The following is a 25,340-nucleotide window of genomic DNA, read 5'->3' on the forward strand; positions in this document are numbered from 1 at the left end:
TTTTGGGCCTAATTTACGAGAAAATTCCATAATTTATGCCCAAGGCATGAAAAACACGTTTATATGCTTGCTAAGAGGACCCTTAGCTATCGCTTTTGCCCCTTAAATTGACATTTGCTTACTTTCGGTCCTCTTAGCAAGCATACAAAACTTAATACGTAACTCTTTCGGCCTCCTCAATCGATACGTAAATAACTATTTCATGTGTCGGGGCCGAAAATGAGGGAGTTTCGAGATTTTTTTCGGGTTTTCGACCCCTTACATGAAAAATTTTTTGAGTATCTGTTTTGGACGATTGATTTTAGGCACTTTCGCATGTAGCCCTCACTTCGTTCGGGCTACAACTCGCAAAATTGCCTAAAAACAATCGTCCAAAACAGATACACAAATAACTATTACAATGCCTCGTTTGTTTTGAGCATTAGAGGTGTCAACATTTCTTGTTTTCATTACTTCTCTTTTTCATTATATTTTCTGGTGAAAAGCTTTACTATGGTGAAATGTCATTACAATTGAGTTGCCAAAACAGCATTTCCCTTTAATGCATATGAGCGCAATATTGAAAAAAGAACAAATCAGGGAAATGGAAAGACTTAGAATCCCGAAGGAGTATTTTAAAATTGTGTAACGAAGTTTCCCCTTTTAATTTGTTCTGTAGTAAAGCGACAAAATAATAGTGTAAACAGCGAGATTGAAGTCTGTTGAGTGTTGACAGAGAGCGAAGTGATTGATTGCCTTAAATTCGGTTGAACTGTTATAGCGTTACCGAGATCCCAGCAAAGAAATAAGTGTTTTATTGCTTGCCACCATCGCCACGTAAACTCTATTTTCGCAGGGTGAACAGTCATTCGGCGCGGATATGTAAACTCTACACTTGTCTCAACTACCCGATACCGAAGCTTGTTGCTCAACAACACACTTGTGCGATTGCTCTTATCTCAAAATTGTTGCGAGGGATTCTTTATATCGACTGACCGAAATCGTCGCTATTTATTCCGGGACTTTTTTATATATGCCTAGTGAGGCCTTGCTGCATATGCCCCAAAACCTGTCTCAGATATTTTTGATCTTCCATACCTGGTTGGTTGTAAGTGGCCAAAAGTCGAAAAATGGGGTTTCGTAGTCCGGTATTCATTTCCGTAAGGTGGTGAGGACACGGGCATGTATGGGTTCGTTGGAAAGCTGATGTCGAGTACCCCGGTAGTATTAAATATTAACTTCAAAAAAATTGATGATAAACGGACGAATTTTCAGGGCATTGAGATTCTTAGTTTGGGAACCAAGTTCGACTGTAAACTTGAGAAGCTAGCATTATATTTATGAAAATTGGCACATGGACTTCAGCCCGCCCTGAAAAGAAAAACAAAATTCTTTTTTGTCCATTATTTGTCCATTTATTAGTGTCTAACTTCAGGCTTAACTGTTAGTTCAGCCATTGTTCGGAAATATTGTAAGGGTTCTCCGTAGTGTGCTTCCTCGCAAATTGACAAAAAATTGGTCCCCAATTTGTATCTTCCTAATTAGCCCGTTGATATCCACTGCTGGATGTAGTCCTCACCTTTTGTATTCCATTCTGGTGATCTGCCCATTGGTTGTGTCATTGGTGGTCTCCAATTCATTATGGTTTTGGTCCAACATTCGTCTGTCATTCTCGCAATGTGTCCTGCCCAATTCCACTTCAGAGATGCTATCCTTTTTCCATCACGTCTACGACTTTCGTCTGTTGCCGAATCCACGGATTCGTCTTTTTATCTCTAAGTGAAATCCCTAGCATATTTCGTTCCATTGCTCTTTGTGATACTCTTGTTCTCGGATGCTTTCGTTAGTGTTAACGTTTCTGCTCCACACGTAATCAAACACTTTCTTTTCAGACTTTTGTTTATTTTCCTTTTAAAAACCATCCAAAGCTTTCCGAACGCTGTCCATCCAAGACCAAGTCCAAGACCTCCTATGACCTTTGCTCTCTGATTGTCAAGATCTAGTTTTGACTTGTGGCCAAGATACACATAGTTGTCGCCTTTTTCGATGACGGTGTCTCCAATTTTGATGTCCCAGACGTCATCGACGTTTGTCATGATTTTTGTCTTCGATAAGTTCAATTTGAGACCGAAGTTGCTCGATTATTCGTTCAATTGTTGTAAAATGAGTTGTGCTTGGTCCAGATCCGTACGATCATCTGCAAATCGTAGGCGACTCAAGTTTTTTCCGTTTATGTTAATTCCCATCCGACCCTAAATTTAGTACCGAGTAAAACCACTTGCCTTGAAAAGACGTACAAATTTGAAGTGGACATACTCTACGCAGTCCACATCATCAGACGGCAATTGTCTGACCGGAGCTGAAATTCATCATCTTTTCTGAAACCCTATCAGCAAAAGCAGGCGACTAATGTTATCAAGTTTGTAGACCACTAATATCTCAACAGGTGGACGCATACCCAGTGTTTTACGTGAATCTCCCAGGAGATCTTGTACAATATATTCTGGACTAAAATCGGTGAATTTCTCAGGAGATCTTGTGAAATACAAATGTATATATTGGAATGACCTTTTGTCACTAGACCTTTTGTATGTTGAGTTAGAAACAGCCTAAGTTATTTAGTTATGGACTGTGCAACCAGCTGAGGGTCAGTTCTTTGCGTAATTGTCCTTATCGACTTACCTTGTTGGCCTAGCGTAATCTAGGAGGCACAGTGATGAGAGTATCACTCGCTGGGTGTGGTGAAGTCGGAGGCGGTACAAAATCTCTTGAATCTTGCAAAATCCAAAAAGTTCTCATATGATTGCTAGGCTGTTACACCAGATTTCCGACCACACGTATTCAGCAAAATGGATCAAAGTCAAGTATGGCTTCAGAGGTGTGAGGGTGGGGACAGGGGTGTTGTGTTTTTGTTGAAATGAATTTTATTTTTCTTCTTCGAATTGACACTTCCGTGCTTAGTAAATGAATTTCACCAACGCACTTCAAGCAAAAGTGGTACTCTAAATAGGGTACTAAAACTTGACAGTGCTCCATACAAAATTTTACACTGTAAAAAGAGTGGGGATAAAATTTCATAATAGTACTCTATTTGGCAGCTGTCATTAATAGCACTTTTGCTTGAAGTGCGTTGATTTCACTTAAAAATCAATAAAATTAAATCCAAGACATCTGATGGACCCCACAACCTGGCCGTCTACATATTCATCGTTGTGAAAGTACACAACGATTCCATCGCCCATTTTCACAATTGACTTCAATGTTTCTTGCGTAAACCGTTGCTCATCATCCATTGGAAACTTTATCCGAATTTCATACATGGTACCGGGCTTGATGCATATCGGTTTCGGAAGATTTATCTTGTGTCCGTTATCAAATGAGAAGTTAAATTGTGTTAAAACATCTGTTGAATTGGCGGTTATAGTTGCGCTCATTGTCGGAATGTAGTCAATTTGAGTGTCTTCGTAGTTGCATAACCGAGCCATGTGAAAATGTCCCAACAACAGCCGAGTATTGGTCGAAAACATTGTGACCTCCTCGGATTTAATGCTATGCAATGAACCACCAACCCAATTCAAAGATCGGTTGCACACAATTAATCTGCTGCTATCCCAAACGGGCAAGCGGCGACACGTTTTGAATATTTTTGGTTTACATTCCTGGTAGGAAATCACTTGAAAGATCTCATTGTATTCGTTTGTGCTGAAGAAATCGGTGCCGTACACTCGGAAAAGGTTGGAAAATTCGTCGAAAGTCATGGTTCCGAACCGAATTTCGTAGAATAAATGTCCCAATTGATCCTGTACGATTTCTCTAGTCAGATGATCTTCCTGACTGATCTGTCTGACCCAGGACATACATGCTTCAAACAGTACCGTTTCGGAACACGCAAGACAATCCATTTTCAGAATGTGCTCCAGCACCCGGCGATCACAAACGAGAAAATTCTCAGATTTCAAAACTTTATGCAAATTGGCTGCAATGAATGATTCGCACGATTTCTGCAGCTGCTTCTCTTCATAAAAGATGGCCAGGCCAAGAGCAGTAATCACAGTTTGATCTGTAATGTTGGCAGCCAATAAATTTACGCACAATCGTTGACAGTCTGCTACATTGTACTTTCGGCCGAGATACATGACGCCCGACACATTTTCCATGCTAACATCGACCTCGTTGTAGTAGAAGAAGCGCAGAAATTCTTTGAACGCTTCAGCTGTTGCGTCGACGATTTTGATGTCGCCTTCTTCCTTCAACGTACCATAAAACATCGTGTCGAAAACATCGCTGCCGCTGGACAATAGAATTTTATGGGCTGGAACACGCTCATTACCGGACGCGAAAATGAAATACACATCAGCCTTCTCAGCGTTCAAATAGAGATTTTTCCCAATTTTTGACAGAATTTCCGTTTCGTTTTCGGGGTTGGTTGTACCTGTCCTTCTGAAAAGAAAATGTTGCTTATGACTCTGCTGAAGACAAATTTTGGTCTACGAGTTGGTGTACCGTTGTAATATATCCGAAAATGAATCAACATGTCTGACAAACTTGATTTTCGATGTTCTGATTCCCATTTTGTTTATCACAGCCAGGTTATATTAGAGAAAGATAAACTTTGATTTTGAGCTCTATTTAGACGAATGACAAACCATCCAAGCGATTAGTGCCACATTGTATTATGTCAGAAATCATTATACGGAACCAGAGCGTCATTGGCTTCTGTCAATTCATGAGGGTTTCACCTGATTTGAGAAGGCGATTTAATTGACATAAAATTCGCTACACTTCGACAGAAGCCGGTGACGCACTAATAGGAAAATGATGTTTGAAAACGAAGCGAGTACATTTCGGCCAGAGAGAAGGTATATGGTGAGGTTGACGTTACTTTGACAGATTTTCGTACTTTGTTTGAATTTTTGTAAATTAATTTAAACCAATTTCATGATAGTCCAGACGCTTGTGTCACGAAAAGTGGCTCTGTGGGATTCGAGGTTTTAAGATTTTTTGTGAATGGATTCTGATAGAGTATCAAAAGTTGTAGAACTAAATTTTTTTCTTGAGGTCGATGAACCGGTATTACCGGTAAAATTATCGTTTTAGTGTAAAACTAAGAATCGCTATAACTGGAGATAGAAGTGACTTTGTTCGGATTTCTTTTTTTGTTAGAAAGGTACATTAATTACCTAAGTTTTATGGAAGAACTTTTTTTTGGAAAAACAAAATGGCGGAAATATGATCATTTTCCGTAGACACTACACAAAGAAACCGCTAATTTTGACGCCATTTTTGGCCGGTGTCTTACCATCGGATTTCGTGCAAGTAGGCTCATTCGACAGCTACAGGTCCCAACTACATCCAAAAAAGTTCCGAAAGTGATTACAAATTTTTTGCCCGAGATATTGAGCGAAAAGTGAGGTTAATACACAATGAGATTTTTCTTGCACCAAATTACACTATTTCCTTTCGATTTTCGAGAGATTTAAATTTGAAATGAGCCGGAAAAAGACAGAAAATGGTAGTACTAACGTTAATACATCCGAAACAATGCATAAAAAATTTTCTAAATGGGACGGACGAGTCAAAAATGGTCAAAAATGTTAAAAACTGGTCAAAACTTACGAAATTTGAACTATTTTTGCCGTTTTCTCAATTTTAGCGACAGAAAAATAATAATATTAAACACGAAACCTTTTATATATCGGTTTAGATACATCAACAGCAGCAATTAAAAAAAAATATATTTATCTGGAGAATCAATTTCGATCAAAAATCCAGAAATTTTCGAAAAAATGGAGTATGTCTTTAATTAAACTTAAACTCATTAATTTTTGTTCTGTTTATTCGTTTTTGTTAACGAGGCAAAATACTATTGAATAGATTACTGTGAAGTTAGTACATGAGAGAGCCGAGTACATGAAAAGTGAACGGACCCCAAATTCTCTCAGTACTCCGAATATTTCCAATACTCCGAATACTCACACTCTCTCCTACTTAATAAAAAAACTGCCCACCGCTGGGATTGAACTCTCACATACCAGTCCACAATAATTCTTCTGATCTAAATCGTTCATACCAATTAGATGGTAATTGTCGTACACTTTTAACTTAGCGTATGTTCCATATATAAGACATTAATTATCAGACAAAATTTTGTTCCTTGGAATAATTGATTGGTCCAAGATGACCAGAAGGCAGGCAGTTACCTATGTTTATTATACTCGTTTGAAAGCTTGTATCGTAAGACATCTGGAAAAAAATTTTCAACCGGGTAACTGGCTGCCTTCCCGAGATATCACTCCAAGAATTTTGTTCCTTGGAATAATTGATTGGTCCAAGATGACCAGAAGGCAGGCAGTTACTCATGTCTTATTATACTCGTTTGAAAGCTTGTATCGTAAGACATCTGGAAAAATTTTTTCTACCGGGTAACTGGCTGCCTTCCCGAGATATCACTCCAAGAATTTTGTTCCTTGGAATAATTGATTGGTCCAAGATGACCAGAAGGTAGGCAGTTACTCATGTATTATTATACTCGTTTGAAAGCTTGTGTCGTAAGACATCTGGAAAAAAATTTTCAACCGGGTAACTGGCACACGCGGTACGTGTGTTAATCAAAAGATATTTATCTCCTGTAATGTCATAATATTCACAATTTGAGTGTCACTTTTAGAATCAAAATGAGCTAGATTTAAACACGTCATTCACAGAACGTACGTTTATTAACTGAAAATTTCGATAATTTCTCATTTGCGCACGGCTAACTTCGATAATTTCTTATTTATTCACTGAAAATTGACAAATTCTTGACAGTATACTAGATGTGTGTTTTATTTGTGGGGAATATGAATGAGTGACGGCGTCTTGGCGTGTTTATGTTTCGGTTTGATTTTTTAAATTTGTTTTTTATGGTGATTATGACATTACAGGAGATAAAACCTTGTTCCTAACACGGTAGTAAATGGGGGTTTTGCGCACACGATGTGCTGCCGAACTCGCTTCGCTCGTATCGGCAATCTCACATCTAGTGCGCAAAACCATCCCATTTACTACCTTATTATGAAAATAGCTGTAAAATGACAACGAGAGGTTAAGGTTGACGGTGTTTACCTTCGTCATTTGTGCACCGAATATCTTCTCTAGAAAATGAGCGACGAACTGACAGCGATTTTGTTTCTTTCTCTAATATTCAGAAAGTTCGCTGCCGAGCCCACCACCACTACGATTTAACTCGCCAAACAGCCCGGCAGAAGGTTCGGCATCCACACCGTCGACGCCACCCCATCAGCGGCCGACGAGTTCGGCAAGTGAGCCGACACCGCCCAGCCCACCACCGCAACGGGCAAACACACCCGTCTCGCCACAGTCTGTGGATCAGATGATCGAAGAATTCAAGAAACAGGCAGAAGATCCCGAGAAACGACGAAAAATTAGGGATTTTCTGAAAATGTTGGACAATTCCGACAACGGCGGGGGCAATTCGAAAAGAACGAAGAACGTAAGAAAAAAAACTTCACTTTTGAAATCAGTTCTGACAAGGAACATTCCTAGGCCATAGACTGCTGTCAGCCTCAACATAGTCCTCATGTCTAACAAAATATACAGTTACCCAATTATATTATGACTAGTAGGATTCATTCCTTTTACATCCTACACACTTCCCACATTCAATTGAACCAACGAATTCAATTTCATTTTTGATTTTGTCGATTGGCACCATTGACATACAAGTGGTTAGTTCTCATTATCTGCTTGTGGTGGCACTATGTACTTCACGTGTCCAAGCAGTTAAAGAAGTACCAGGTAGCGTCAATCAAAATTCTGAAAGGACAGTTTAGATCACATCTGACTTGATCGCAAAGGCAGTAAGCAATTTCGTAGGTTGTTTTTGTTTACTATATGTATTTTACATGCTACATGCGTCGAAAACGGTACTTTTCATGTTTCACGCACTACTTTCGACGCCCAAAGCATGTAAAATACGCCCAAAGCATGTAAAATCCACTCGGGATAAAAAGATGAAATGTCTCGTTTTTGTGTGTTTATTCACCTCGGCTGCGCGAGGATCAACAAAATTCACACGAAAACCATACTTTTCATCTTTTTATACCAAGTCATGTAAAATATTAATGCTTTTCTGGTCTTTCAAACATGAGAAGGAAATTCGTGTGAAATGGGAGAAATGTAAAACGCAAATGAAATACATGTAGAAGGAATGGAACGAATTACATGAAGAAATCCAACAAAAGCGTTAAAAACGTGTGTTGAGTTTAAATTGGACAAAATAGTAATCTAATCATAAGATGTTGCGCAAATATCGATCGGCTGTACCTCTACCGTTTTTGATATCCGCCTTCTTGGTACATAACATATGCAAGATTCTTTTCATAACATTTTCATTGTTCATTTGTCAACAGATTGCGAAGTGACATTTCAGTTATTTTTAAGCTTTTCGTGATATCGCAAAAACTGCAGGTTATTTCATTAACTTTGGGAACACGGGTTCCCCAATTGAAATGAGTGATAGGTCGTCGGATTCGTCTTTCAATTCTAGAGAAGCCGCAGTTACTCATATGAAATTTTGTATTTAGATGTCTTATTATACAAGCTTTCGAACGAGTATAATAAGACATGGGTAACTGCCTGCCTTCTGGTCATCTTGTACCAATCAAATATTCCCAGGAACAAAATTCTTGGAATGATACCTCGGGAAGGCAGGCAGTTACTCATATGAAATTTCGTATTTAGATGTCTTATGATACAAGCTTTCGAACGAATATAATAAGACATGGGTAACTGCCTCCCTTCTGGTCATCTTGGACCAATCAAATATTCCCAGGAACAAAATTCTTGGAGTGATATCTCGGGAAGGCAGCCAGTTACCCGGTAGAAAAAAATTTTCCAGATGTCTTACGATACAAGCTTTCAAACGAGTATAATAAGACATGAGTAACTGCCTACCTTCTGGTCATCTTGGACCAATCAATTATTCCAAGGAACAAAATTCTTGGAGTGATATCTCGGGAAGGCAGCCAGTTACCCTGTTGAAATTTTTTTTCCAGATGTCTTACGATACAAGCTTTCAAACGAGTATAATAAGACATGAGTAACTGCCTGCCTTCTGGTCATCTTGGACCAACCAATTATTCCAAGGAACAAAATTCTTGGAGTGATATCTCGGGAAGGCAGCCAGTTACCCGGTAGAAAAAAAAATTCCAGATGTCTTACGATACAAGCTTTCAAACGAGTATAATAAGACATGGGTAACTGCCTGCCTTCTGGTCATCTTGGACCAATCAATTATTCCCAGGAACAAAATTCTTGGAGTGATATCTCGGGAAGGCAGGCAGTTACTCATATGAAATTTCGTATTTAGATGTCTTATGATACAAGCTTTCGAACGAGTATAATAAGACACGGGTAACTGCCTGCCATCTGGTCATTTTGGTCCAATCAATTATTCCAAGGAACAAAATTCTTGGAGTGATATATCGGGAAGGCAGCCAGTTACCCGGCAGAAAATTTTTTTCCAGATGTCTTACGATGCAAGCTTTCAAACGAGTATAATAAGACATGAGTAACTGCCTGCCTTCTGGTCATCTTGGACCAATCAATTATTCCTAGGAACAAAATTCTTGGAGTGATATCTCGGGAAGGCAGCCAGTTACCCGGTTGAAAATTTTTTTCCAGATGTCTTACGATACAAGCTTTCAAACGAGTATAATAAGACATGAGTAACTGCCTGCCTTCTGGTCATCTTGGACCAATCAATTATTCCAAGGAACAAAATTTTGTCTGATAATTAATGTCTTATATATGGAACATACACTACAGTGAACGACATCTCAAATGTCTCACGGTCAAATTTTTCTGAGAATTTTATTGTGTCATTGCAAATTCACAATGACATTCTCTGAAAAAAATGACAGTGAGACATTTGAGATGTCGTTCACTGTAAGTTGAAAGTGTACGACAATTACCATCTAATTGGTATGAACGATTTAGATCAGAAGAATTATTGTGGACTGGTATGTGAGAGTTCAATCCCAGCGGTGGGCAGTTTTTTTATTAAGTAGGAGAGAGTGTGAGTATTCGGAGTATTGGAAATATTCGCGGTACTGAGAGAATTTGGGGTCCGTTCACTTTTCATGTACTAACTCTCTCATGTACTAACTTCACAGTAATCTATTCAATAGTATTTTGCCTCGTTAACAAAAACGAATAAACAGAACAAAAATTAATGAGTTTAAGTTTAATTAAAGACATACTCCATTTTTTCGAAAATTTCTGGATTTTTGATCGAAATTGATTCTCCAGATAAATATATTTTTTTTATTACTGCTGTTGATGTATCTTAACCGATATAAAAGGTTTCCTGTTTAATATTATTATATTTTCTGTCGCTAAAATTGAGAAAACGGCAAAAAATAGTTCAAATTTCGTAAGTTTTGACCAATTTTTAACATTTTGACCACTCGTCCGTCCCATTTAGAAAATTTTTTATGCATTGTTTCGGATGTATTAACGTTAGTACTACCATTTTCTGTCTAGAGAGTATGCGGTTATAGCTATGCTCGGTTTCCAGGCGTGTATGCTCGGCCAGCTAGATCTGAAAGAGTTAGTCTGCAGCTTTCCAAAACACCCCTGATCATTAAAATCAGTTAGGATTTACAGGCCGACGAGATTGTCAAAGTTAGCGGTTTTTTAGTGTAACATGTTAGGACATCCCAGATAGCTCGGGCAGCTTTGAGGTCCAAAAAAAATTTATTCCACGAAATGTCGGCAATGGATCGGCCTTTCAAATAAAATTTACCGCATAAAAATTTTTTGATTTTTAACGAAGATATTAATGTTTTTAGTTTTACACTAAAACCCGTTTTTTACCGATTCGACCGGTTCGGGAACCCAAAAAAAAAAAATTTGTTAGGTAACTTGGACCCCCTCTACAATATCCCGTGGTCAAAATTCTACCAAACTCTCTAGCGCGCGAGACGGTTTTTTTCGACATAAGAACCTGGACTATATATCACCTGAAAATAGAGCACAGAGAATGAAGTAATGAAAAACAAAATTGTGGCACCTCTACTGGCCAACCGAGGTTTCCTATTTGTTTAAAGTGGCAGCTAGACTACCACTATTTGTGATGGTGTTGGTTACTCTGTATTAGCGAAAAATCTTCAATAAAATGCAATTAACTCTCAATAATGCTTAGTTTCCTCTTACCAAAAAAGTACGCCGTGTGAGAGACAAAATTGAATTTTTTCAATTTTTTCTTTGTTTATTTGACAGTTTGCTCTCTCACGGCTCTCTCACGGAGTACTTTTTGTTGAGTGGAGTGGGCACTTAAGCGTTCGCTTCATTTTCGTCATAACTTTTCGCAAGTCATTTATTCAAATAATAATGTGAGTACAACGGAGATGTGTTCACTGTCGCTGAGACATCCTCACATATTAAACCAACTATCTAAACGAAATATCTGAAGATTTCGCTCATAAATCAAACAAATTAAATCCCAGCCATCTTATGAGTCCTACGAGCCGGCCGCTTACTTTTTTATCATCATAGAAGTGCAAAACGACATCACTGTCCATGTTCACTGTTGGCTTGACACTCAAACACGTAAAACGTTGTTCATCCGTTGGAAACTTTATCCGAATTTCGTAAATAGTTCCAGGCCTGATACACACGGGCTTCGGAAGATTAATGCTGAATCTATTGTCAGCAAACGAAAAATCGAATTGAGTCACAATTCCTGTTGAATTGGCGATGATAGTCACGTTCATGTTCGGAATGTGCTCAATTGGAGTGGAATCGTTATTGAAAATTGGAACGATGCAAAAAAATCCTAACAACAGTCGAGTGTTGCTTGAAAACTTGGTGATTTCTTCTGATTGAATTCTGTTATAGTAGCGCAGGGTATCACCTACCAACCGATTACATAGAATAAGTCTCTCGATGTCCCAACTGAGCAAACGAGGACGCACTATGAATATCCTTGGCTTCTCTTCCTTACCTGAAATCACTCGAAGGATCTCGGTGCGTTCATTTGTTGAGAACAGCTCGCCGTACACAGGCAACAAGAGGTTGGCAAATTCTTCGGAAGTCATGGTTCCGAACCGAATTTCGTAGAATAACCGTCCCAAGTGAGTTTGGACAATATCTCTGGTCAGACGATTTTCTTGACTGATCTGTCTGACCCAGGACATACATGCTTCAAACAGTTCCGTTTCGGAGCATGCAAGACCATCCATTTTGAGGATGTGCTCCAACACTCCGCGATTACAAACTAGAAAATTTTCAGATTTGAAAACTTTATCCGGACTGAATGCAATGAATGATTCGCACGATTTCTGCAGCTGCTTTTCTTCATAAAAGATGGCCAGGCCAAGAGCAGTAATCACAGTTTGATCTGTAATGTTGGCAGCCAATGAATTTACGCACACTCGTTGACAGTCTGCTGCATCGTACTTTCTCCCGAGATACATGACGTACGACACATGTTCCAAGCTCACATCGACCTTGTTGAAGTAGAAGAAGCGCAGGAATTCTATGAACGCTTCAGCTGGTGCGTCGACGATTTTGATGTCACCTTCTTCCTTCAACGGACCATAAAACATCCTTTGGAATACATCACTACCGCTGGACAATAGAATTTTATGGGCTGGAACACGCTCATTACCGGACGCGAAAGTGAAATGCTCATCAGCCTTCTCAGCGTTCAAATAGAGATTTTTCCCAATTTTTGATAGAATTTCCGTTTCACTATCGACGTTGTGCTGATTAATTGACATACTGGAGAGAAATGATGTTTTCTTGATTGTTGTGGACGAATTCGTTTTCGATATGTACGAAAAGTGTTTAGCCGTTGTGTTAATAGCGAAAACAAAGCAACTTCGATAAAATTGATCTTCGACGTTTTTTGATTTACTTAAGTTACTGTCAATTGCTGTCGTACGCAATTATAAAGATACTTTAAAGACAAACTATTGGATAGTGACGTCAACTGGATCCCTTTGTTTTTGAGCTCAATGAATGACAAATACGAAATAATTTTGTGCGACGTCAACTTATGTCAAAATAATATCCACGCCTTTAGAGCGGTATTAGCTTATGTCAAAGCGGGATTTCTCTGTTGTTTGTAAAGAATGAGAGTTGTACCTTTAATGATGAGTATTATCGAATCGTTGGGAGAGTGTAATTTATTTAGCCTCTCGTCATTTCAGCCATGTCGGGCTAAACAGAATTGTTCTTTCGCATGCCAATATATTTTTTCGAAAATCTTTACTAATTCTAACCGAAAACTCCTTTAATCGCAATATTCCACCGTTTTCATTCATCTGCTGAGGCTTTTCCCCTACACAGCACAAATAAGTCTGCGAGATTCCTTTATTTCATTTTTGTTTACATTTTCATATGTGACGGTTGGTGACGGTTGGGTTTTTAGATTCTGAAAGAACGGGTTAAGACAACTCTGAGTTGATCACGAAGGCGGTGACACACAAAATTACGTCAACGGCTACGAAGTTTATATTAAAAAGGCAACTTAACAAAAACAATCCGAATTTTTCTAAGAAATATTTTCTTCAAGTTGATTTTACACACAATCTGTACTGAGTGCGTTTATCGATTTCGGTGTCTCCCGCCTCCGTGGTTGTCTTAACCAAAGTTCTGAAAGACACCAAATTTTATAAACAAATAGTGTCAGAAATCAACTTGAAGAAAATATTTTTCTCGAAAATTCAGAATTTTGTTTTTGTTAAGTTCCATTTTACATATAAACATCGCAGCCGTTGACGCAATTGAGTGTCACCGCCCTCGTGATCAACTCAGAGTTGTCTTAACCTGTTCTTTCAAAACCTTGGTGTTGCGAAAGGTCCATGACCGAGCCTAAATTCAAATCTTTAATCAACATCAGACGATTGCATTCGCCATTTTTGTAGTACTATTCGAAGTTCAACGTCGACGTCATTAACCGTGTGATTAAATAAGGCAGTTTTGACATAGCGTACAGAAGTGTAACATCGTATTTGCCGTTCTAAGTTTTTAGACCCGTACGAAGTACTGGGGTCTTATAGGTTTACACATACGTTTGTAACACGTCGAATTGGACTCCCTGAGTAAGGGGAAACCTATTGTGGTTAGCCAGAGATGCCAAATCAGTGAAAAAAAATGTCCGTCTGTCCGTCTGTCTGTCTGCACGATAACTTGTGTAAAACGCATCCGATTTTGAAATTTTTTTTTTCCGTTTGGTAATGTCAAAAGACAGGCTAAGTTCGAAGATGAGTGATTTTGGATCGACCCCTCCCGAGCTGTGGTCCAATAAGTGCTTTACGGTTTTTCGAAGATATCTCCGGACATTTAAACGTTAAACTTGTAAGTGATACGTCAAATAAAAGGTATTTACAATACCGATCGACAAAAAAAAAGTTTATGGAAATCGGATGACCGACTCGTGAGTTAGACCCCTTGGTGTGGAACAGGCACAGGGCGGCAAGCAGTTTTTGCTTGTAGGTCGGCCACATTTGAACATATTTCGTCTGTTTTAGCTTTATTAGATAGGTATTGACCGTACCAATCAGGGAAATTTTTTTTTATGAAATTATGTTCTCCGGAGCGTGAGCTAGGTCTCTTGGAGTGAGCTCTTATCTGGCTACTCGGCCGTACAGTGAACGTGGAGTATTTTGACAATATCTCGAGTAAATTTTGACCGAATTTCATGAATTTTTTTTTGTTTGAAAGGTATTAACGAATGTAAAGCGTCGGTACTATTTCCGGTCTCCTAACAAAATGGCTGCCGGCGGCCATATTGGATTTTAGTAAAATAGAAATATCTTGGGAAAAATGGTACTTAGAGAGTTTCTGTTAACATGGAAATAATGTGTTAAGTGTGAGGGGTTTCAGGGATTCCATATATGGACATCTATATATACCTATATACAGCTATATTGAGCTATATACAGGCATATAGAGCTATATAATAGCATATATTCCTCTGTGAAATGTTTATTTATAGGAAAATATAGGTAAATATAGCGATATATAGCTGTTTAAATAGGAATTTATGAAAGTTGACTTCTTACGGGGCTGTCTATATTGCCTCCGGCAATTTATTTGTATATGCTAACAAGGCAAAGAAAGATAATGTAAGTGATTTTAAAGGGCGAATAGCTTTTCAGTAGAGAATGAAGTAAAAGAAATGAAGAGTTTCACAGTAAAGGCTTTTGATACGAATAGGTGTTTCGTACGGGTCGGCGTTAGCTATGTTTCATTTGCATTTTATGCATTTTTTTTCTAAATTGTTTCAAGTAAATAACTGACTCCGTTTGGTATCGATTTTATTGTCATTTCCTAGACCGTAAATTTCGTGAGTAACACGTAATCCATCTTTGAAAGTGTCTTGCTAATTAGATTTTGATTTTAGATTCAGTTGTAGGATTGTCAACGTTTTCTTATAAGAAGGCGAGTTTGGAATTGACGTGAATGATATGAGTAAGGATTTTATTCTAAATCTGAATTCAAGATTTACATAGATTTAATGTTCGATCTGACCAGTTTATGTTTTTTTGTCTACGTTCTTTAGAGATACCATCGGTGTGGAGGTTATGTTTATTTGATTACGTAAGACGATAGTGGAAGTCACTAGTCGTAAGTTTTTTTAATTTGATAAACCGAAGTTGAATTAGGATTTAATTCTGTTCTTTGTTTATTTACTCTTGTGAATTATAGCCTTTAAGGAGCTTTTCATCAATAATTGAAATGAATTTTGGATTACCGCCGATAGTTTCATTGAAAATCCTTGTTGCTGAAAATCAATAGTCAAACTTCCGCCTCAACGTCGTCTCGTCGTAACACTTGGTCTTAACCTGGTATTTCAGAACAATTGTGTGTATTTCACATATTGCGTGATAAGGTCATAACGGATATCACCATATATGCAATAGCTCTGTTCGTTCGGCCAGTCAAAGTTCGTGGAACAAACATATGCATGTTATGCATTGACGTAGGAGGTCAGGATCAGGAATGCTGAGTTTAAGCGTGGCGCAGTTATAATTTCTCCGGTTCGGTATAACTAAAGTTTATTCTCAAGCTTAATTGAAGTTTTTTGGTGCAGTCCTGTCAGTCAATGAAACTATAAAAGTAGCCAAACAATGAAAGTGTTCGAATGTGTATGTTTAGCGAATTGTAACAGCAAATGAAACCAAAACTGTCAATTTGAAATATTTTTATTTTACGAATTTTATTATCACAGTTTGCAGATAGGTCTAAGTAAAATTAAATTTCAAAATTCGATCTGCGATTCTATCACACAAAGGAGGAGAAAAGTAAGATATCCAATTCTCCATATACATTCCACATGCTCTGTCAGTGTTACGATTTTTTCGTAAGTATTAGTGTGGCCTCTCAGTCGTCCGTTTTCATTCCGTTTCGCCTCCGTGTACGTGACAGTTGTCATTTTAAACAAAATGTGCTCAATTGTATGAAATGCCGACTGTCATGGAGGCAAAACGGAATGAAAACGGACGACTGTGAATCTAGACGTCCAATCGTTGAAAATGTCAAGGCTGTAAATTTTGGGGAGGTCACGCAGATCGTCTTTTTATTGGATACGCGGTAGCACACCGTTTCTGATGATTTTACATGTACCAAAAGTCACCAAATCATCACGGCGACGAGAAAGACTAGAATCGTCACAGGAGGTGAATTTTTGTATGAACTCCACCATTTTATCGTCAACTATCATGCGTCACCCACGTATCTGCGTGACCTTCCCAAAGTTAACAGCTTTGAAAAATGTGACTTCTTCATTTTCTCGAAATTGCGAGAAACTCAATCCTATCATCTCACTCCAATCTAGTTTTCAACGTCTACTCTTAAGTAACCCTCTTTTACGTTAACAATTGACTTCTTGCGAAACATTTCTCCGATTTCCTTCAAAGTCTTACCCTTGGTCTCTGGTAAATGCAACGCTTAATGTTATACCGGATGCCAGTCCGCGTGCGTTAGCTGGATACATTTCGCCCAGTAGCGTAAACGGGATCGTTAGTAAACCTGTAGCGTGAATAAAGATTTTACTTCGATGAAATGTCTCAAGTCAGACATGAATTCACGCCGTAAGTGCGCTAAAAATTCAAAATGGAAAGTATAACGCAGCGCTAAGTCGTGCTTCCATTCGGAAGCCTAAAATTCCAAGGCGCACTTACGGCATCAATTGAATCTTTTTATGAAGACCGATGGAACAGGGAAGGCGGAAAGGGATTGGTCAATATTCGGTAATTATTCACTCACCGATAGTACTGCACAGGACAAATAATAAGATTAACGTGACTGGAATCCATGTCAGTGTGTCCGCGTAGTACTTCGTATAAATCATCAAACTGAACATGCAGACAGCCATGGAAAAACCGGATAACATAGTGGGAATGCGTCGACCCACCGAATCCAACACGAACATAATGCCAAAGGTGGAAATTTTCGAAACTGTCAAATGAAGTTAGAACTTTTTCTATTCAAAATCGCGACTGCTGTCTGCTGCATCTGTCAATGAAAACTAGGAGCAAAACTCGTTTTCAATGCCTCGTTTGTTTTGAGCATAAAGTCATCTTCATGTCGCTTGTGTATTTACATGAGTAGCTGTTACTTGTGTAATTGCATAAGAAACCAAAGCAACGATAAAAACTGAAATGTTGCCAGATGAGAATTATATTTGAAAATTTGCTAAGTTGGCTTAGTCGAACAAATTGTTTGTGTCGTGAAATTGAGAAGAAATAATTATTGATCGTGACAAATATTAAATTTATATATGTAAAAATGGATGAAATTAGTGAACAGGAAGAACTACTGTCGTATATTGAATTCCTTCAAGTAGCAAGTGAATTTGTTGCGATTGAAGAATCCAGCGACACCGACGAATTTGTAAACGAATCTGAAGATACAGCCAATGATAATCTTGAAGACGACGACGACATCTCAATTAACATAATGCAATGCATCATCAATTTAATCGACCTGGAATACATTTTGCAAGCTGATAATCCAGAGGTACGACGCAAAGGAGAAAAAAGATGGGGTATACATCCCCTGAATCAAATGCGACGTGAGCAAGGGCATTTCGAAAACCTTTTTAAGGAGATGTTGTCTCACGACCAAATAAAGTTTTTCAACTTTACGAGAATGACACCCGAAAGATTTCAGCATTTGTTCGAACTGGTTGAAACCAAGATCACGAAAACTTCTCCTAATGCGATTCCACCTATGTGTAGACTTTTGCTGACCTTACGGTATATTTCTGATGTTTAAAATCAATTCGGTGAAAGAACGTGAAAGTACTTCGATTTTATTTCAGTTTTCTTGCTACTGGCGATACGCTGACGAGTCTACATTACAATTTTCGTGTTGGGATTTCTACAGCTCACTACATAATACGTGAAACTTGCGATGCATTGTGGGATGTTCTACAACCAACTTATTTGAAATTCCCCGAAGAGGAAGACTGGATCCGAATCGAGAAACAGTTTCGTGAAAAATTGAATCTTCCGAATTGTGTCGGTGCATTGGACGGAAAATTAATCGAAATATTTGCTCCTTCACATTCCGGATCTATATACTTCAACTACAGCAAATATTTCAGCACAAATTTGCTAGCGGTATGCGATGCTCTAAAGAGTTTCATCTACGTTGACATTGGCAGCTACGGTCAGCAAACGGACGGTGGGGTGCTATTCCATTCTACTTTCGGCAAAAGGCTGGACATGAAAAAATTGAATTTTCCACAATCATCGTTCCTACCCCACACATCCGTCGCCTTTCCATTTTTTTTCGTCGCCGACAGTGCTTTTCCTTTGAAAGAGAATCTACTAACTCCGTATGCAGGCCGTCAATTGGATTTATCAGATGAGGAGGCAAATTTCAATAAAGAACAGAGCAGTGCCCGAAAAATTATTGAAAATGCATTTGCTATTTTGGTGCGACGATGGCAAATATTTAAAGGACCGATTGAGATGCATCCGGACAATATAGATAAAATTCTGAAGGCCACAATCGTTCTGCACAATTACATAAAATCCTTTGACGACCCAGCAGCAATCCGGTACATGCGCGAAGACAGATGCAAATATTCCTCGAATGAGTCGCTTCGAAGCTTTTACGAATCGGGTCTCCAGCTGGCCGCTGCTGACTCAAGTGAATACGCTAGTGCCGCCAGAAATACGTATGCAAATTATCTCAAGAATGTTTTGTGAAAGCCGTTCCGTTGTTAACTATTCAGTTTTTTGTTTACATTTTTTAAGCGATAGATTCATGTTCCATCTAGGGCATTTTTCACTGTCGTGGTATAAATAGATCTCTCTTGTCAGATTTCATGCTATTTTATTTACCCATATTATCAGAACTATTTACAAAATATGAAATCATTGTTTACCTTTTTGACTGGCCCATATGATCAGAACTATTTACAAATGTGAAATCATTGTTTACTTTTTTGGCATCATTCGATGTTTTTTGAAACAAACCCTTGACTACTCGTACTGGATTTGAATTATCAAATAAAAATATTATGGCACGTATTGCTCGACAAGATCTAAAATTTCACGTTCCAATTTTGGAAGTCGCTCCTTCGGAACGGATGGCAATCTTGTTCCCAAATATGATAGAAACGGACCATGGGGTGACTTCTGTGCCTTGTCAGTGACTTTGTTGGTAATTGCCGTCAAGCAACTTTCCATTCTTTGACGAATTTCGTCAATTCGTTTCTCATTTTTGGACGCTGAAGCTGATGTCAACTGGGCAACTCGGGCGATATTTGGAGCGATAGTTGAGCTTCTCGCTGATTGACTTGAACGGATTGTAGTTGCTGCTGAGGATGCTGCAGGATGTTGCGTTGAAGTTGTTGTGTTTTTTTGGATTGATGATGATTGCTGTCGCTGGGAAGAGTTGGGGACATCGTTAGACGTCATCTGAATCTATCAAGGAAATTAAAGCGTTTAAAAGTTAACTTTCTCCGATCGGAAGTCTGAAAAATATATTTACTCTGGGACGGTTAACTGTTCGTGCAATTACGATTTCACCAGTCTTTGGGTCGTAGCAGCGTGAGGCATACGGTGGCACTGTAATGTTTCCAATCGATGAACTGGTACCTGGATGAGGTGACATATAGCTGTCCATGTCCACAACATTGGCATCCACAATTTGTTCGACATTTTCAGATGATTGTTGTGCTGCAGTATCACCAATGTTGGTATCATTTCTATCATCCCGTGATATAGTACGCAGTACAACTGAAGATTGATGATGATGGAATGTTGACTCGTTTCGAGAATATTCCGAGGCAATCCGTTCATGGCAGTTAAAAATATTCCCGTCTGTTTGCTGTTGATCGATATCGCTCTGCTCATGCTGCGTTGTTTCAAGCTGTACGCACGTATTCAGACCATCATCGGTAGCTAGGCCTCCAAGTTCATCCACACCGATTCCTGCTTCAATCTCGATCTCAACAGCATTCGAATCACCACCATTCGTTTCTTCGGTACCAAATTCATTTAGCATTTCAGTGTCATCGTCATTTTCATCAAATTTATCATTTGTGTACGTCCTAAAACATGAATTGAAATAGCGTACAATTGCAAAACGAATGGCACCCTACAACACGTACGATCTTGGTTGAATAAACGAATCCAGAAAATTCAGGCGCTCGTAGAAGACCCAATTTCTTGAAACTGCAGTTTTATAACGTCTTTTCAATTCACTGCTTCGTTTTTCGCGAGAATATTTCTGGCGGAGCGAGGCGTATCTCTTTTTGGCATTGTCAACTAGAATTTACATAGTTTTATTAAAATCTCTGCTGTTATTTACCATAACAAACAATACCAGTCATTCTGCTTTGATTAGCGATGTTTTGCCATACTTCCTCTTTCTTCCTTGTATTTTTGAACTCCTTCATCGACTTATCGTAAATTATTCTGTTGTTTTGAATCAAATTTATGAACAAGTCGGTAGTTGCTTCCATTCCTTCCATTTTTCACAAACAAATTCAAAACTGATTTTGAAGTTTAAAATTAAATATCGACGCACGAGTAGATTGACAAAAATGTGTAACGATGAACGATAACAAAAAAAAATTTCAATCAGGTAACACTAAAACATTCAAATATAGTGCTTATGTAATTACATAAGCGCCGGCTTCACATGTAAATACACAAGTGTCATGAAGATGACTTAAGGGCCAATGGAAGTTACACAAACAAAAAATTCAAATAGTCAACCATAATGCGACATCACCTAATATCAAAGTAAATTCCATGTATGAAAGGTATAATCTGCCACTCGGGCAATTTTCACATTTTAGGCCGGTTCGTTCTAATTCAATTGTCAGAATGTATTGCCCAATCGGCACAATGCGTCAAATAAAAGGCACTCAGACACAGAGGATGTTAAATAATCATCATTCTATTTCTTGCGATTTATTTATTCATTTTTTTCCTGAAAACTAAGCTCGAATTTCAAGTAAGTGTAGCCGGTGGTCGATATACGTGTGAATTTGCGGTAGCTGTTCGAATTAGCATGAGCATTCGAGTCCAAGACTGCTCAATGAACCTTGAAGGGTGGCAAGAACTTCGTTCAAAGGTTGAAGGCTGACAAGAGCGTCTTGTACGCTATCGATGATGCTATCAGCAAGGGAGTTGACTTCAGCGAGAAGATCGCTAACAACACTGGAAAGTTGATCTAAAAGTCCGTCCAAAACATTAACGAGAACCTCCTTGTTCACATTTTGGAGCTGGGCCAATAAAGCAGCCAAGGTTTCGTCAACGATTTGGATGACCGATCGGAGGGCCAATTGGAGTTCAGCAAGTGCTTGGTCAACGGCAGCGCTGACTTGGCTTAGTAGTTCGGCAACGGCTGCTACGACTGTGGCAAGAAGGTCTTGTATGGCACAAAGGAGGTTGCTGAGGAGACCGTCGAGTTGGGCAACGAGGTCATCGACAGCACCATTGACGTTGTCAAGGATTCCTCCAACAGCGGCAACAACATCGTTAAGAGTGGTTCCAACATTGCCAACGAGACCACCAACAACGTCGGTAAGTCCACCGCAACCACAGAGTGGAGTGAGTCCTTGGATTTGGGCAACGATTTGATCCAAAGCGGCGTTGATAGCAGCAAGCAATTGCTGGACAACGGCAACAAGGTTTTCAACGACACCGTTAAGTTGGGCGAGTACTCCTTGTACGCTGGCAACGATTCCATTAAGAGCGCATGACAAATTGCCGACAACATCGGTACTTGAGATAACGACATTGTTAACTGATCCTAAAGCACCTCCGAGTGTTTTGCCAAAGTTCAAGTTACCCAAAAGTGGAGTAGCACTGATGGTCTGCAAACAAAAAATTTATCAAATTTTACCCATTTTTGTACGATGGAAATGTGAACTTACGCCAGCAACGGCAAGAACAGCCAAACAGACGATAAGTTTCATGGTTACGAGCGGTTACAATTGACGAAGCAAACTGATGAACATCGAACAGTGTCGCCGGCCTTATATACTACTCACAACCGAGCCAAAAATTAGCATCATCGTCATCGCCTGATTAACATGTATTAGAAACGAAAATTAATCCGCGCTGATCGGCCAACTGAACAAACAGTGTCACTGCTTGTTTTCTTCAAACTTTAATTCAGTTTTGCCCGAAAACTGCATCATCTCTATTGACGTACTTAGTTCAAATTCAAGTTCAAGTAAACAAAGGTAATTTTCGAGGCAAATTTATTCGCCAGATTGTCGACGAAAATGCTCAATTATTTATGAGCGGAGTCTTAAAATGCATTGACGCATTTTCTTCTAGGTGAACATGTGGCAGTTCATCATATATAAAAATCCATTGGAATTTGCTTTAATGCGAAAACAGATAGGTAATGGCTCCATTACCTATCAGTTTTTAGGGAGGTAGAGTGATTTTTCGCCTTCGGCTCAGAACTTCACACTGGCCAAAATAAAAATTTGGAAACCGTTAGGGTTAGGTAATGGACTATTAATAGTTTAATTTTGTAAATTACCGCATGAAGATGGAAATAAGACTTGAATTAATAGAGAAATCAAATCGAATTCTCAGTGTTTAACTTATTGCCGCTATCGTCCAATAAAAACAACAAAGTATTCAATACAAAACACAGTCGTCAGTTTTCCAGCCGTTTACTTGACAGTTGGAATTAAAACAGTGCAAAAGTCTTCTAAACAATAGAAACGCCACGGTTTCAAATAGCTGAAATTTGACAGTGTTGTCCAAAATTCTTCTAAACATGGAAACATTTTCTTTAACATGTACTGATAAACGGCACAACATGCTCAAATAATAAAGATAATAATTTGAAATAATAATATCAACTGGCGTCAGTTGACCTGAAGTCGATGAATGAATTTTTTGTATTACCTTATAGATCATTTTCATGACCTTGTAAACGTCAGACACGATCCCAGCTGTCAGACATGTCGAAAAATATCGAATGAATAGGTTTCTTCCATCGTACGGTAAAAACGAATTTTGACAGGCCGAAAACAACCGACCGTCATCCATAGAAGCAAACATAACCGCAACTTAAACAAATTTGTTCGTTAAAACTTCAAAGTGAGGTTGTGTTGGCTTCTCTGTGGATGACGATTGACATTTTGAACGGCCTTGGAAGAGACCTATAGAACGAACAATTTTCATGTAAAAACCAGTAAATTGAACGCAGTCAACGTCAATTAATTGAGGTTAAGGACTACTGGACGAAACATTTAGTGGGGTTACGTTGACAAGTACCGTATAATGAAAATGATCTATAATGAAGTAAATCATGAGTGCGTGTTAGCAGAGCGCCCGTGACGCAAGTTCTATTACTATAAGAAAACAAAAATTTGACGTAGACTGCATATATATACAGCAAATATTGAATTCGTCAATTCAATTCCGTATGACTCCAAATCAGCTTTGAAAAAATCTGGGTGTCCGTGTGAGTTCAACGAGCCATGGAAATGCAATAAATCTTCCAAGAAGCTAGATTTTCACACAAATTGGTCGATTTCAGTACTTTGAACGAACTGAAAAAATCCTACGTTACTTTGTGGTTCCTTCCGTCCGTCTCTCCGTGTTTCTAGTTAGAGGAATATCTTCTAAGGTTTCCTCTGCCACTTTGTGACGCAAAATTTCTTTGTTAAATTTTTTTTTTCTAGAATTTGTTCGGTCAAATTTTTACTTTTACAATTTTTTGCGTACAAGCGGAGAATGCGTCACCGATATCGATATCAGTTGTTTTGGAAATATGCACAGGGACTTGCGTCACGTTTGAGTGTTTTTGACTGATGAATTTTACGCAGTAAAAAGCTACATTCAATTTCAATCGTTTTGGGGTGATGAGATGTACACGAATGACGTCACGCTAAAATAAGGATTTTTTGATACTTCCTCCCACTTGTCACGCTAAATCACATTTTTATACCACCCAACACCCTAAAATTATCTCACACTTTAAACTGAACTGCGCTTTCAAAGCTAATACAATAATTATGTCGTGCTGCAATCTCATCATGTCCGGAGCGATAGCTGATTTGGAATTTGGTATATTCGATAAAGTATGTTGGGCAGCAGGAAATGTATGGTACCTTTTGTTAGAACGTTCAGGATCCGTGGACGAGATTAAGTCAGACCAAAATAATAAGACGTCTGTTTTAGAGTATTGACCAAGAGACAATGTTTATTCAAGTATAAAAGGTGGCTCTATATAATGTTATGATATTGATACCACCACTGGTAACGGATGGGCATGATGTTCTTAACATTAAAAGCTACGATGATAATTCACAATGACAACACCTTTCAGGGGCTGGGCAGCTGGAACAATTTCGTCAATTTCGGGGTATGTTGTTGGGCAATTGGAAACATTTGGTCTCATTCGGGGTAGCTGATTTTCACCAAATTTTCGATTTTCGTCAAATTCGTGAAATTTTGCCAACTTTTGTGAAATTTCGTCATGTTTTGAGTAATTTCGTCAAATTTTTGACCTAAAACTTTGAAAACGAATGATATCCCAACAAAATCTCTACGAGACAGGATTGTTGTTGTTGTTGTTTGTTTTCTAAAAAATATTTGCTTCTAGTTGATTTTACACACAATCTGTGCTTAATCTGGTTTTAAAAGATAACGGGTAACACTACTACACGCTTTGTTCTAAGTGAAGGATGGGCAACACCACATACCCTATTCCATGTGATAGATGGGTAAAACGCTTTTCTGATTAAACTGGGATAGTAGTTTGGGTCACTACACTAACTGAGTCAGTATTCTGACAGGATTAGTACGTTGACAAAAGGAATTTTTCGTTTTTCTTTCTGTTTTCTTGGT

At 38.6% G+C, this 25,340-nt stretch overlaps 2 protein-coding genes across 3 annotated transcripts in view; both read right to left on the reverse strand.

The window, feature by feature from the left end:
- The window catches only part of LOC119083764, a 29,622-nt gene extending 7,097 nt beyond the window's left edge, over nt 1-22,525 (reverse strand). Inside the window, exons 1-2 of one of the 2 annotated variants that reach the window (XM_037193544.1) lie at nt 22,397-22,525; nt 21,418-22,336 (exon numbers count right to left, since the gene is read on the reverse strand). In XM_037193544.1, the coding sequence (XP_037049439.1) occupies nt 21,524-22,336; nt 22,397-22,438 (855 nt within the window). In that variant the 5' untranslated portion in view covers nt 22,439-22,525 and the 3' untranslated portion in view covers nt 21,418-21,523. Of the gene's footprint in view, nt 1-21,417; nt 22,337-22,396 lie in introns of those variants that run through there. The other variant, XM_037193546.1, reaches the window with a different exon arrangement.
- On the reverse strand, nt 18,909-21,061 carry LOC119083763. Its single transcript, XM_037193543.1, has 4 exons — nt 20,836-21,061; nt 20,621-20,777; nt 19,999-20,560; nt 18,909-19,931 (listed from the first exon to the last, which is right to left on the reverse strand). Exons 1-4 carry the CDS (start codon nt 20,981-20,983, stop codon nt 19,524-19,526), a joined length of 1,275 nt encoding a protein of 424 aa, XP_037049438.1. The 5' UTR covers nt 20,984-21,061; the 3' UTR covers nt 18,909-19,523.
- Nucleotides 22,526-25,340: the final 2,815 nt, after the last annotated feature.

The sequence above is a fragment of the Bradysia coprophila genome, unplaced genomic scaffold (genome assembly GCF_014529535.1).
Source record: "Bradysia coprophila strain Holo2 unplaced genomic scaffold, BU_Bcop_v1 contig_70, whole genome shotgun sequence".
Classification (NCBI taxonomy): domain Eukaryota; kingdom Metazoa; phylum Arthropoda; class Insecta; order Diptera; family Sciaridae; genus Bradysia; species Bradysia coprophila.